Source organism: Apteryx rowi, unplaced genomic scaffold (genome assembly GCF_003343035.1).
Source record: "Apteryx rowi isolate R43461 unplaced genomic scaffold, aptRow1 scaffold_319, whole genome shotgun sequence".
In the NCBI taxonomy this organism is placed as follows: domain Eukaryota; kingdom Metazoa; phylum Chordata; class Aves; order Apterygiformes; family Apterygidae; genus Apteryx; species Apteryx rowi.
Window position 1 is genome coordinate 680,376 of NW_020449630.1, and position 13,736 is coordinate 694,111.

General features: G+C 40.1%; 1 protein-coding gene across 1 annotated transcript in view; it reads left to right on the forward strand.

Moving 5' to 3' along the window:
• Positions 1–755: 755 nt before the first annotated feature.
• The window catches only part of ARHGAP28 (Rho GTPase activating protein 28), a 73,659-nt gene continuing 60,678 nt past the window's right edge, over positions 756–13,736 (forward strand). The window contains exon 1 of the mRNA XM_026070789.1: positions 756–927. Within this exon, the coding sequence (XP_025926574.1) occupies positions 797–927 (131 nt within the window). The 5' untranslated portion in view covers positions 756–796. The remainder of the gene's footprint in view (positions 928–13,736) is intronic.

Here is a 13,736-nt window from a genome sequence, read left to right on the forward strand (position 1 = left end):
CTGGACCCGGATTTGTTTGTTTCTTTTGAGTGAAAACATGTAATTATCTTACAAAAATCATGTGTAAATATAAAAATATCAAACATTTTGGAGTATATTTGTTGATGGAACTGCTCCATACTGACTCCAAACTGACACACGCTGTCGTGAAAAGAATTTACTCTTTTCCCAGTGCCTTTCTAATTTTGTACACAGCAATGCTAGATGAAAGTTTTCAGGAGAAAGCAAATGCAGTTCTTTCTTTGCCACAGAAATGATCTGGTATACAGGAAATCAAGGTTACTGTTCCCTGATTATTTAAACAGAGCACAGCCTACTTAGTTTCTGGATCTCTCCTGTGAGCACTAAAAATGTCATTCCCTGCTCTGCCAAACCACATCTTATGTTTGAGTAGTGCCCTCTTCTTCCTGTTGCTTAACTGACAAATAACTTAGTCGTGCCTATTTTAGGAGCACAAGGAATATTAAGGAATTGGTTCATAAAAAGAAACAAAGCAAGAGGTTTTCCCCTGCGGTAGCTCTGTGCCATGCAGGATTATCTCAGGTTTCTAGTTTCCTAGGAACATAGTAACTTCCCCATGGGTTGTTTTGTGGGCGGTGTTTTTGAATATATGCTAATCAGCTTTCCTGACGGGGAGAAGAGCTGCGGCGGAGTTGCACAGCTCTGCTTGCAGCAAACGAGAGGCTATTACAGACGAAGGCCATGCGTTCACGTTGGTGACGGGCTCGCTCACGCTCCCAGGCGAGGCAGTGCCGGGAGCCGACTCCGTCACCGGCGCTCTGGGAGGCATGTGCCTATGATAATGGAGATAAAGGAGTCAGGCAGCGTGGTCTTGACCGCCTACCATCCCCACAGCCCCGCTAGGATGCCAGGCATGGAGCAGAGCTTTGGGCAAGAGATCCCCTCCAGCCATTCGCCCACCAGCAGGTAAAGCCCGAAGAATTGTAACTGGTACCGTGCCCTCATGTTTTGCCTGGGTTGCTTGTGGTTTTTTTAATTTGGGTTTTGTTTTTGTTTGTTTTTTTTGTACTRTATGTTCTGCTATTCTGCTAGGCAGTTTGAAAGAGTTTTCCTATCACTTGGCCACTTCATAAGCACTTTACTCTTACACATTACTTGCCTCCATCAGGGAAGTGATTCACCCGGTGCTGCTGGTCATGCTTAGGAGAGGAAAATTCAAGTGCTTGTTTCAAATCGTATAAGTCAACAGATCAAGTTAGCTCCCTAACCAAGATTCTCAACAAGACAATCCCTAGGAAAAAAAGACATGAATCAGGCTTTTGCTCAGGTCATTCAAAACTGTGTTACAGAAACTGAGAAAGGCTGAAGTGACTGAGACTAATTTTCAGAAAATTGATTCTGGTTTTGCTTTAGATGATTATTCATTTTAATTCCTTCCCCATTCATCCCCCAGGTCAAGAACCAGCCCTTCCTTTTCTGTGAAATTGCAGTTGCTACTTTGCACCCTCACATACACACACTGGGAGACTGTATCCTTAAAGACTTAGTCTAAATAAGAAAATTCCTTTGTGTTGCAAGAAATTAAGTATTGTCTTAATTAATGCAGTTGTGTGTATGTTTACTTCCCTGCTCTGCAAGAATTCATGTATTTCCACAGTTAAAAAACAGCAGTTTAGGCAATTTTATTGTTTTAGGAAATCTGACCTTTCTCTTAAACACACATTCATACTATTCATACTGTTAAAAAAAATCATACTACAAAAAGTTGGGGAAGCTAGAAAATGTTATTTTGTGGCTTGACTGAAAAAAATTAGAACTATAGACTGAGGAAATAGGAATTAAATAGGAATTAAGTCTGTGACTCCTGATAATAAATATATTAATAAATATAATGATATTTACTTCATATTGTTTATTTGTAAGCCAATGGTTATTTTATTTTCAGTGTCATTATTTAGGTTAGCTGCATCTTCCTGTTCTTTGTGTATTTCCCTGGCTGTCTCATAAAGATTACTCCTTTGTTCTGCTAAACTGTTATTTGAGAGCAGTACCAAAATACACAATTTCATGTTAAGAAAAGAAACACACAGTCTGGGCTTTTAGACACAGTAAGAATGGGATTTGTTACTCAAATAAGAGTAATGGTTTGGCATTGGGTTACTGGGGAACATGTCATTTCTTCCCCAGGGAAGAATGTTTAACTGAATTTCCTTTTATGTCTGTGAGCAAAGGAAACATGGTGTTTTGCTATTTTTCTTGTAGGTGTGCTAATTGCTTTAAAATGGGCTTGAAACTTAAGCCCAAAATGTATGAAGGCTTAAATCACATACACGTCACCTAAGAAAAGCAGAAGTGCAAATTGCAGTTCCTGAAAGAAAAAAATAAAAGAGGATCCTGGCATTTTGATGAGGAACGTACTTTGGAAGCTCCTGCCATGAGACAAAGCCATGTGTCTCCCTACATGTCTGTGTGTGCCTAAGACTTTGGTGCTGTCTCCCCTTTCTTGTCTTTAACTTCCTGCAGCTGTCCAATAGCAATGGCCAAATTCTGCCATATGGGCAGTCAGTAACTATCTGAGTTTCCAAAGCCTGTTCAACAGAGGGATTTTATTAACTCAGCATGCAGTCCTCTGGAATGCAGAATCCAGGAAGGCAAATGCACTGAACGTTTCAGCAAATGGTAAAATAGGCTCTAGCTTAATCCCTACTTCATCTTCTAAGAATTCTTTCCTGGACTGCATTTTCTGTACAGCTTCCTCTGCCGCCATGCTAATGCAAGAAGCTTTGCTGTAGACTCTGTCTGGTGTTCCTTGAACCCTACTGCAAACGCCCTCATTACAGTATTCTAATTCCTTGACTCTGTAGGACAACAATTTGAAAAGGTATACAACAAACAAAGGTGTCACATATTGCTTGTTTGATAACAATAACAATTAGGACCCAGAGCCTGACTTTCCTCTGAGTTCTGTCGGTTTTAGGTAGATGTAGCTCTAATGAAGCCAGTACTTCAGATACAGATCTGTGAGAACAGAATCAGAGTCTTGGGTATTAGCATTTGACTTGGTAAATTATTGCTCAACTACCTATCAGCTTAGGAATCCAGATCTTTCATTACTATAACCTCCCTTCTTCTTGCTTCGGAGTGATGCTCCGTTTATATCAGAAGAACAACTCCTCTTCCCAAAGCCAGGCTTGCACATGAGTCTCTCCCAGCCATGTTTTCTCTTGCAGACACTTTCACCTTGGAAACCTTCTAAGCAGAGGTTTCTCACAGGAAGGAGAAGCTAATGCAGTCTCAGACTGTATTAAAATGCTCTGTTTCCCCCAATTAGAAAGGCTCTATTAAAAAAATAGAAAAGATTTAGGTGAGAAATCTTAAAAAATCTCACCAACCCATGCAGGCAGTGGAGAAGTCCATGAGCACCAGTGTGCACTAACAAAGTTACTCAGCTATTTAGAGTTCTGTTTCGTGCTCAGGATGGTCTCTGTCTGGCCTGCACAGAGAATTTTGGCACTTGTTTCATGTACCAGACCAGTTGGATTCATGTCTACATTCCTTGAAGGGCCAAGCAGGCAGGCATCCTGTGAGCACATCTAAAACATACATGGACAGCATTGACTTCAGCACAAAATGTAGCAACCACAAGTATTTTCATTCATGAACCCAATGGGGGAGACTGTCATAACTGTCTGGCTATAGGTTGGGTGATACTGAGCCATGGGGCTGTCAGGGGGACAGGAGAAAAGGTACTTTAGATGCTTCAAATGGAAGAGAGGTCACTGTGCAGGCAAGGACGTTAAATGCGTTGGTGTAAAGAAGGCGAGGGCTGGATGAAAGCTTGACTCCATGGTAATACAGTCACTAATCTGCAAAGGGAAGATTCTGGGTTCCAAAGTGGCTTACAAATTTTGCACTGCTGGATAACATAAAGATGTTCTTAACGTATGCTCTTAACATTAAAAAGTTAAGAAAAGGAACAACAAATTCCTGTCATTCTCCAGAATAAAAGAATATTAAGGGGATTTAGGATAGCTATGCTTAAATATCTCCTCCCCAGCTATCTTTATCATTCATTTCTATCTTGCTCTTTTTGTTCCTTCTACAGACTTACTTGCTTTACCAGTTGCACACATGGGGTCAGTGCTGAAAACTTCATGCTGAGATTGCTAGAGGTCCAGGAGAATTCAGCAGCCAAATCTTCCTTTATTTCTCACATTCTAGCATAATGCAACTAACAACTTCATCTTCTGTTTTGCTCATGGGATATTTAGGTCCCTTCACTTTGCTTGTCATCTGCTTTACATCACCACAATTGTTTACATTATTTATATTATTCATAGCTTTTTCACTTATTGCTTTTGAGAACAAGATATTGAGATCTTTTTTTCTTTCATTAGCAGTTAGTCCTATAGTTAGTCTAATTGAGAACAGCGAGAAAGGTTCCTATGCTTGTAGCCTCTCCTTCACTATTTTTTATCACATTTATTAGAATTCAGAAGTCACAAGTACCAGTGCCAAACTGCCCAGAAAATCACATTATCCCTTTCAATACAGACAATATCCTAGTACAACTGATTCAGGTTTAGTGAAAGTCAGCTCTTCCAGCCTCCCTTCTGAGAATGAGCTGTGCACAAGTACTGCTCCTAGATTATATACAGGAAAATGGGGCTACGGCCATACATCTTCCTCACATCTCCCTTTTGTCCTGCTTGCATCCAGTGAGAAGCTAGGGCTCCCTGCACTCAGAGGAAACAGGAATGACCCCCGTGTCAAATGGCCAGTAAGCTCTCTAAGGTAATTATGCAATTAGGGGAGTACAAAGCATTCCTCAGTGAGTCATGCTCAAGCTTTCTTTTGACTCAAGTATGAGAGTTAGTGAATTCCTCAGTCCATTTGTTACTAACCTGTCTATGAGCAAAGAACTCATCCTGCACTGTAAATCACAAGTATTTCCACTGCAACGAGGAGCTTAAGCCTGTATAAATAAATGTGCATATAACAGTACATGAGATCAGAATCAGAGCAAAGAAAAGGCATGTTCACAGCCTTTGTTCCCGCAGAACGGATTTGGAGCATCTTCTAAGGAGCACCTCAAGCTGTTTATACAGGGAATAAACATCTTTATAATTAATAATCGCCCAAAGAAAGGAATGTGTGTTACCAAAGCTATGAGCATGCTATGTAGGTAAAGGACAAAGTGGACTTCAGCAACCCTACCAATGCAGTCAGCACCCCTTCTTATTTTGTCTGATAGTCAAGTAAAAGTCTGGGCAGTTTCTGTTGTTTCAGGGAAATGCCTTTCTGCTGCACATTCACCATGTCTCCCTCCTCCTGCTGTCAGGGGATGACTGTAGAGTCTGTAGAGTCAAAAAAGGACAGGAAGAACTTTTGAAGTTTCTGTGTTGTCTCAAATTACCTGCCGGGATCCCTGCTCAGCAAGTCTAATACACGCACACTTGGGGCCTATAGTAAAGCCATTACCGTGGACAAGCAGGACAGCAGATCCTTTTGCAATATTTATCCCCCCCTTGCTAGCTCCCAGATACTACAGGGGTATGTAAGGGTGAGGTAAAGTGTCCTGAAATGACGACTGTGTCTCTGGAAAGAATAAAACTGAAGGAATAGCCTCATACACTCCAAAATTTGGCTTGCAACAAGAGGCGCCATATGAGCAGTTCAAGTTTCATCCCAACAGAAGCAGATTATATCACACTGCAGTAAGGAAGGTCTGTATGCCCTGAGGCTGGGCAAGCTGCGCTTAATTTCTGTCAGCACTGATTTAGCAGCTCCCCTGCTCAGTTGTATACGAGTGATGTCAAGAATGTCTTCTAAGTGATGCAGGATAAACAACCTTAACTATTTTGGATGTTTATCTTGCTCTACCGTAAACTTCCCCAGAAGACAAAAATAAAAAGCTGTCTCCTTTTCCACAGCAAATCTTGAAATGATTTGGGCCTCTTGCAGGAGCTTGGTCTCCAAACATATGAAATTAGAATTTAAAACACACTAAAAGAAGAAAACAGTAGTTCCAGGAAAATATTATATTGGCACAGGTTGGGCAAAAAAGTACATTTTGTGGAAAAACAAAGGCATTTTAGAATTCCTATCAGCTTCCTAAAATATGGTTTTAAAACTATATCTTTCATATAGATGCTAAGAATGATAATTCTTCACCAAACATTTAGCAGAAGGATGCGTATAAATAAGTCAGACAATAGTCGACACGCTTTTCCTGCAAGCTTTAGAAATACCTACAGAATGTCCTCTGGGAGCCTCACAGAGGAATGTAGTATTTATAGCCAGTTCTTCATGTTATGGTTGAAACTAGATTTGGCTTCTCTGGTTTCTTTTTAGTTTGGTGCGCCTGCTGCTCTCCCTGGTACCTCCATATGCAGAGCTGATGGAAAACATCTGGCACTGTCCCTTTGATCATTTTGTTTGGTTGAGCATTTAGCCAGCTGCCCTATTCACTTTCAGCTAAGTCACTTATCTCTGATTACATGAGGGTTGGAGCTGCCTGTAAAAACACAAGACCTGAAAGCCCTATTTGCCCTGTACAGACACCTTCAGGTTGCATCTGGCACACTGAGAGTGGGCATAGCAAACAGCCAGGAATCAAGAACTGTGCAGTGCTGGTTTTGCACAGATCAAAATGATTCAGTGTAAATGTGTGGAAAATGTGCAGACGAAAGGGAACCGCAAGATATAATTATGGAATACTAGTAAAAAAGTTCTGGTGAAGTTGGTATCTGAAAAGCATTTGGTTAGCACTGTACAAATATAGAATCGCATCCTGAAATAGTGTTGAGGATCCATAGCAAATGATCAAGTTAATGTCCTGGATTTTGGCTAACCGCAGCACCAGCCCAGCATTTGGCCTACTGCAGCATTTTGCTCCAGGTGGTGAGGCAGCATGGTGGAGCGAGGCTGGCAGGCAGCACAGTGGCCATAGGGGTGGGACCATGCTACATGCAGCCTTTCAGACACCGTGGTGACGAGCTCCTTAAAAAAGCACAGGAAGGAAACTTGGAGAAGAATTGCCAGGGCCTTGGCCCAAGCTGGCAACTGAAGCCAGTCATCTTCTCTAGGCAGTTGGCCTGTTTTTCTTCCTCCTTTTTTCTCTCTCCGTGGAGTGGGCCCCATCACAGCAGCATGCACAGAGGTCCTCCAAGTCCTGCTGCGTATGCCAGGGACTCCACAGAGAGGCAGAAAGAATAAAAAGCAAGGGGTTGGGAGGAAGAGGGACAATGGCAGCAAATGAAGACAGAGGAGAGGAGAGAAGTTCACCTTTCTAGCTCTCCTTCAGAGATATATGACCTGATTCCCCTCTTCATCTGCAAATAAAAGGATTTGGAGTGAGAAAACATCCCCCAGAGGATGTGCTGTGGCAAAACCATTTACAATTGGCACTGAAGTTGTACCAGAGACATGGGCTAGCACTGGAACCCAAATGGTATTTAAGGTGGTGATTTTCATGTCAAAAACTGAAACGGTCTAAAAGACAGGTTGTTGCAAAAAGATTTCCCATTATCCTGAAGCACTATTTTAGCCAAGGTCAGCAGAAGTGCTCCAGCTGGCATTCTCTTGTAAGCAATGCAAAGGAGACTAATGCTCAGTGAGGGGTCCCTCAGCTCTATAATTCATTTCTTCCCCTGTCTGTACCCGTTAACCTTCCAGACATCTACAGAGCCTCTGGTCTTCGAGGAAAGAGACTGCAGTAGAAAGCCCATTATCAGCATGTTCATTTTTGAAGACAATTGTGTTTTCATGTTTGGGATGCTATGTGTAACACTTAACTACTGTGAGCCTGAGGGATTTTCAGACATGTGAAATCATCCAGGTTAGGATGGACATATACTGGATGTTTAGACAGAAAAAAGACTAAAAAAAGGAGAGACAGAACACTCTGCTACTAAGTGTTGCCATTATTGCATTTCCATTTGAGGATTAAGCTAGTTATAACACCTCTTTCCGTAGAAGTTGCTCAGAGCAAATATGCTCTGATGAGCAAATTTGAGCAAATTTGCTCTAATGAGCAAAATAATGAGCATAAGACTTTTTGTTCAGAGTAGGAGATCCCTACCCATGCAGAGAGACAGAAGGGAGTATATGCTGAAAAATGATATCAGATGCAGAAGTCCAACTGGGTTGACATCATTTACAGCCAAAACATAAGTAAAGCAAGAGGCAAGCTGGGGAAACGTGTTTTAAACATTTGTGGGCCAAACCTTAGGACATCAAACATCAGGTCACTCTCACAGTTGCTACCCAAGATGGAAGAAGCTCTAGAGCTGTAAGTCCTCATATTTTACTGCAGCTAATCAGAAAAGTACTAGCTTCCCAATAGACAGATTTGGGGAGGGAATAACAAATTTACACCAGGCCTGAATTTGACTCACTAAGTAATATGTTCCTGACTAACCACTTCACTACAGACATCAGTGAGTCTGCAGATATACAGACTCTGGGTTTGTCTATGCAGACTCTAGGGGAGGTGCTGGAAAGCCTCCTACACTTCAGTTTCTCTTCCTCTGGCCAATAAAAGCTAAGAACAAAATATCGTCTAGATTTATTTTCTGGCCAAGTGATGATTGTGCCTAATGGTCAGGAAGGAATTTAAAAGTGAGAAAGTCAGATCCTTTTTAAAGTTAATATTAGAATGAGAGCAAGAACTGAATAGTTGTGATATTCAATCTTAACATGAAATGCTATGTCTTTTCTAGTTTAATAATTAGTCCATAATAAATCCTGGAGTGGAAAATCGAATGGGGTATGTGTCTCACTCATACACGTGCATCAATTTAATGCATACTTAGGTGATGTGCACATGTGAAGTAACACTGAGTCATTTTACCACTGCAGCTAATGGAAGTTTTACCTCTGAATCCACTGGCAAGGGGATCAAGCTACCAGAAATCAGATTTGTTGTTTATATTTTTGCTTATAGAGCATGGGCTATTCTGATGAGATTGTCCCTTGTCTCAGCTCTGGCTGACTTACTATGTCATAGGATTCTTGCTGAATAAGGCACCAATATGAAGTCTTCATTAACTTGGCCTGTCTTTCTTTTGCAATGTCTTCCCCTATTATTCAAATACATTGAAAACTCAAGTTCTAAATATTTATCTGGACATAACTGAGATGAATCCTTGCTGTAGTTACAGGTGAAACGTGAAGCGGGGAAGCCTGGGGCATTCTCTGAAGATGTTTTGCAGGCTTGGCTGTCCTCAGCCATTTCTGGACCAGATGGTGCCCAGGCCATGCATGTGCAAGGAAGTGAAAGGAAACAGCAAACTTGCCCTGATGGACAGAGACAAGGGAAGCCTTTGTACTCTGATTGCAGCAGGATTTCTCATTGAAAGTGCTCGCTTTTGGAGACAGGGTGGGCAGAAGGAAGCAGGGACAGCTGGACAAGCACAGGAGAGAGGTCTTTTTAATATGTGGCAGTCTTTAGTCTCTTATTGGAACAATTGTGTAGGATCCTTCTTAAATCTTCCACTCAGATGATGCGTTTCACTATAATCCCCAATGATGTGCTGTAATCCTTTACTGCTGCCCGACTTTTGTTTTCTTTCCTTCATTCCTACCTTCCTTCTCTCCTTTCTTACCTACTGCCTTCTTTTCCTCATACCTTCCTTCCCTCCTTCTCTTTTTCAGTTGGTAAAAGCAATTGGTTATGAGATTTTTTAAGAATAATATTACTGGAAATGTCAAGTTTCTAGAAGTACTGATTAATACTTATATGTGCATGTGTGTGTGTACAAATTATGCACAAATCCATAGCTGGAGAATGAAACTTAAGGCTATCCATGTTTCATTGGCAATTCACAGAATATATGGCAAACTTTGGAATTACTAGCCCATAAAGTCAAAAATTAACTGGAGTTTTCTTTAAGCACTTTTCTTCAAGCCATCTGTTGCCTCCAACAATGTGTGGCAATTAAAAATAAACAAACAAATGAACACAATATGTCCATTTTTGAACAGCTTTTTTCAGGATACAGGACCCCATGTTCTGTGTTTAGGAAGTACCCCACAGATTTTGGGGAGGAGCATCGCCTCTGCAGCTGTTTTGTGTGGTTAGGATGTGTTTTATCCTTAATGGACTCCAGCTCTTATAGCTGTTTTTAACGGTTGATTTTTTTAAAAGACTTTGCCAATCCAGGCCTGAAGTTAACTATGACACACTCAGCAATGCAGTAAGACTGAGCAAGCCAAACCAAGTTGTCTTAGTCTATACTGAGCACAAGTAAGTCTGCAATTAATTATTCATGTGTCATGCACCAATGAGTCACTGTAGTTATAAGTAATTGTCCATTTGTAAAGGAATTTATTGTCATAGGATGTCCTGGGAGGCCAATTTTCTCTTTCCAGATTCAAATATGGAGTTTGATATTCATGTGGGTAGTGAAGATGCCTATAATTAAAAGAGTTAGTGCTACCAAGAATTCTAGAAGATAAAGTAAGTAGTATTTTTCAGAGTAAACTTCTCCTACTTACATGGAGACTTACTGAAGCAAGAAGGAGGCATATTGTCTTATATMTAATTCCTGGTACTTTTTTGGTCACTGTCAGAGACGGGACAATGAAATTTGTGGTCTGTGAGTATGCAAAGCCCAGTTGTAATGCCTGTATTCTAAGACCTATTGAAAATATATATTATAGGCCAAGAGGAATAAAGCAATGGAAAAAAAAAGAAAACCCAAACAATTCAGTTTGATACCATAGGCTTTAACAGCAAGGTAATAAAACAATAGTGAATTTCATGATTACCACTTAATGATTACAACATAGGAATTCAGGATATCTTTTCACGGGTGGCTACAAGCAAATCCAGACTCTCTTTGCCTGAGTCCAGGAGCTGTAGAGCTATGTTAGCATAGCATTTTGCCTAAGCCAATAAGCAGGCCCAGAGCCACATTACCACAGCTATAAGACTTCTGAACTGTGGGGGATCCAGTCTGCTGACATGTTTTTAGGTGGAATCTTGAAGGCTGGAATTCAAAGTGTTTAGACTCATGCTTCATGGCTGATAAGAAAAAAAGGGTATGTTTTTCTTAGCAGGCCACTCTGCTGATTAATAGGTTAGGCTGGCTATATTCAGGACTAGAGCTATAAAGTAAATAGGTGAAAAGCTGTGCTGCATTTTTTCTCAAATATTTTACAAGCTAGAGGGGAAGCTTTACCCAGCTTACTTGAACTTTAACAGAATATCTCATTCATTTGTTCAATTCAGATACTTGCCTGAGCAAAACCCATGAAAAAAGGACTTGGTGCCCATGATATTCAGTTAGCAACATTTATTGACAATATTATGAAGGTACCTAGAATCCAGCATCTGAATCCATGCAGGCTCCAACAGAAAGGCCAAGGATACAGCAGAGATCCAGAATTAGTCCTGATAGAGAACATTTAAAAATTTTGTTAGGTTAGACTTTTTTTTCCCCCCTAATTTAGCTAATCCATGTGAAGAGTCAATTTCTGAATTTCCCAGCCTTAAAATGTCTTTAATTTCTTAAACACTCTCACAACAATTATGCCAGTCAGCATCTGACTGCCCATTAGAATGTCTTTTCTAATAAAATCTCATCAGTTGGATCACAAATATGATGATGTTCAGAGGCTAAATAGAGGCATGTTCAAACACCATAAATAAGGCTCATAACCTTTATTCTTGAGCTGTCAGTTCAGTCTTTGTTTTCTGAATCATTTGATGGCATTGATCCAGGGCTGCAGTAATGCCAAAAAAGACACTGACCATGGCATAAGTGGGTGGAAAAACAACATTCAGCAGTTAGCTGGGTATATCTGCTGAAAGTGTGTCTGTAATTCTGTGAAGGCGATGCCGTTACTAAGAACGGATTGGTTTCTGAGACTGCCTCAAAGCCAGCTGTAGTTAAACCCTCAAAGGCTGACAAAGTGCATTCCTCATTATATCAGTGGAGAGGATGGTTAGATTAAGTTACCTCCTTTGAGACTATCAGTGATGAGTTTCCATCATTGGGATAGATGTTACTTTTTATCTGACCCAAAGGGGACCTCAGACTGTGCAAATGTTTTAATAGAAATGCACTAGACACTGAAACAATACGTATTTATGGGGCTACCCTAAAGCCTGCAGATAACCACAGCCCACACCACAACTTCATTGGATGTAGCAGTATCAACAACATTTGACAGGCAATCTTTGAAGATTTTAAACAAATTTAAACTTAATATTGGATTCATCTTTGAAATTATCTGAAGCAGTTTGTACCAGGTACCAGAAACAGAGCAAGGGATAGTAGGGAGAGTTTTTCTGATATCTTTACAGAAGACTAATATATATTTATGGTGGATTTTCCTTAGACATCCTCACAGGGCCTTATAACATTCATTGACATCAATATACTTAAGTAACTGGTATAGCTGAAGTTAATAATCTCAGTATTTATTTTTCTGTGCTTATTCTGTGATACTACATTTATTTAAAATCTCTTAATACCACTTTTCCATCATTTGCGACAACCTATAAAATGAGTAATGAGGTTAAAACAGATCAAACTCAGCATTGTCTGAAGATAATCTGAAAGCAATGAGTAGGTCTCAAGGATAAACAATGAACAACACATACTTTCATATGCTGAGAGGAGTGGCGTAGTCTCATAGAAGGGGGGGGCTATTTCTTTATCTCATCTCCAACATCAATTTTACACATGAAGAAAAGGGTTTGCTCACTTTGCCCAACTGCTGCTGTGCATTTTATTGTTGGGAGATATAAGGAAAAATGCAGTTTGTTTAAACTAACATTTCTGCCACCAGCAGCCTTTCCCACATTTAAACCATACCACCTGAAGCCCAAGAGAAGATACAGTGCTCAGCACATGCCACCTGGAAAATCCTGTTTAGAATTATGTAGTGTGATCAGCAGATCAGTTAAGTCATGTCTGCAGAAAAGGCATGTTTGTTTTAAATGTTGAACTGAGGAGGTTATAGAGAGTTTAATCTTGGGATTACAAATGTAATTGACATCTCACAACATTTAAGGTCAGATCCAAAACTCCTCTTGGCTATAGTAGGCTTTGGGCTTGTCTCTAAAGATCTAAATGTACTATATCAATATTGCTGCAACTAACTCCATGTCTTTCATATACATTGCAGTGCTTCTCTTTGGTCATTTATAGCATTCATTCCATTTTCCTCTTTTCTTAAAATTTCCTAAATTCCTAATAGGGGTGATTCCATTACTAAAGTTCTCTATAATTGCATTTGTGTTGAATCCACTTTATGCATTTATAGGACTTGGATACAAAACAATACTTTAGCCAAACTTACTGAACTACATGGGAAAGATAATAGAGTGGGGCAATTCTGTAATGGTCATTCATAATGGAAAAAGTTAGTGAGTTCAATGGGATTTTTTTTCCTATTGGATTAATCATAGACACTTTTTTGGATTGCCCTCAGAGAAATATACTTACAAATGGAAATATTATCACAAGTTAGCATTGGACCCCAAAATCCAAGCAAAACAATGAGGCTACACAGACTTTCCTTCCTATTCTGATTGCATCACTGGAACCACTGCCTAATAAAGGGATTTTGTTTGAAAAAACTTCCTTCTGTGTTTTTTACGGTGCTGTGTGTCTGCATTCCTGTTCATTTGTGTGCTTGATTAGCTGAAATCAAATACAATGATGTGGATCTGCAAGCAGCCATAAAAGCTCAAAGTGAGCAAAACTAACAGCAAAAATTATTCTGAACTGCCATCTTCATGGGAATTGCTGTACAGAAAG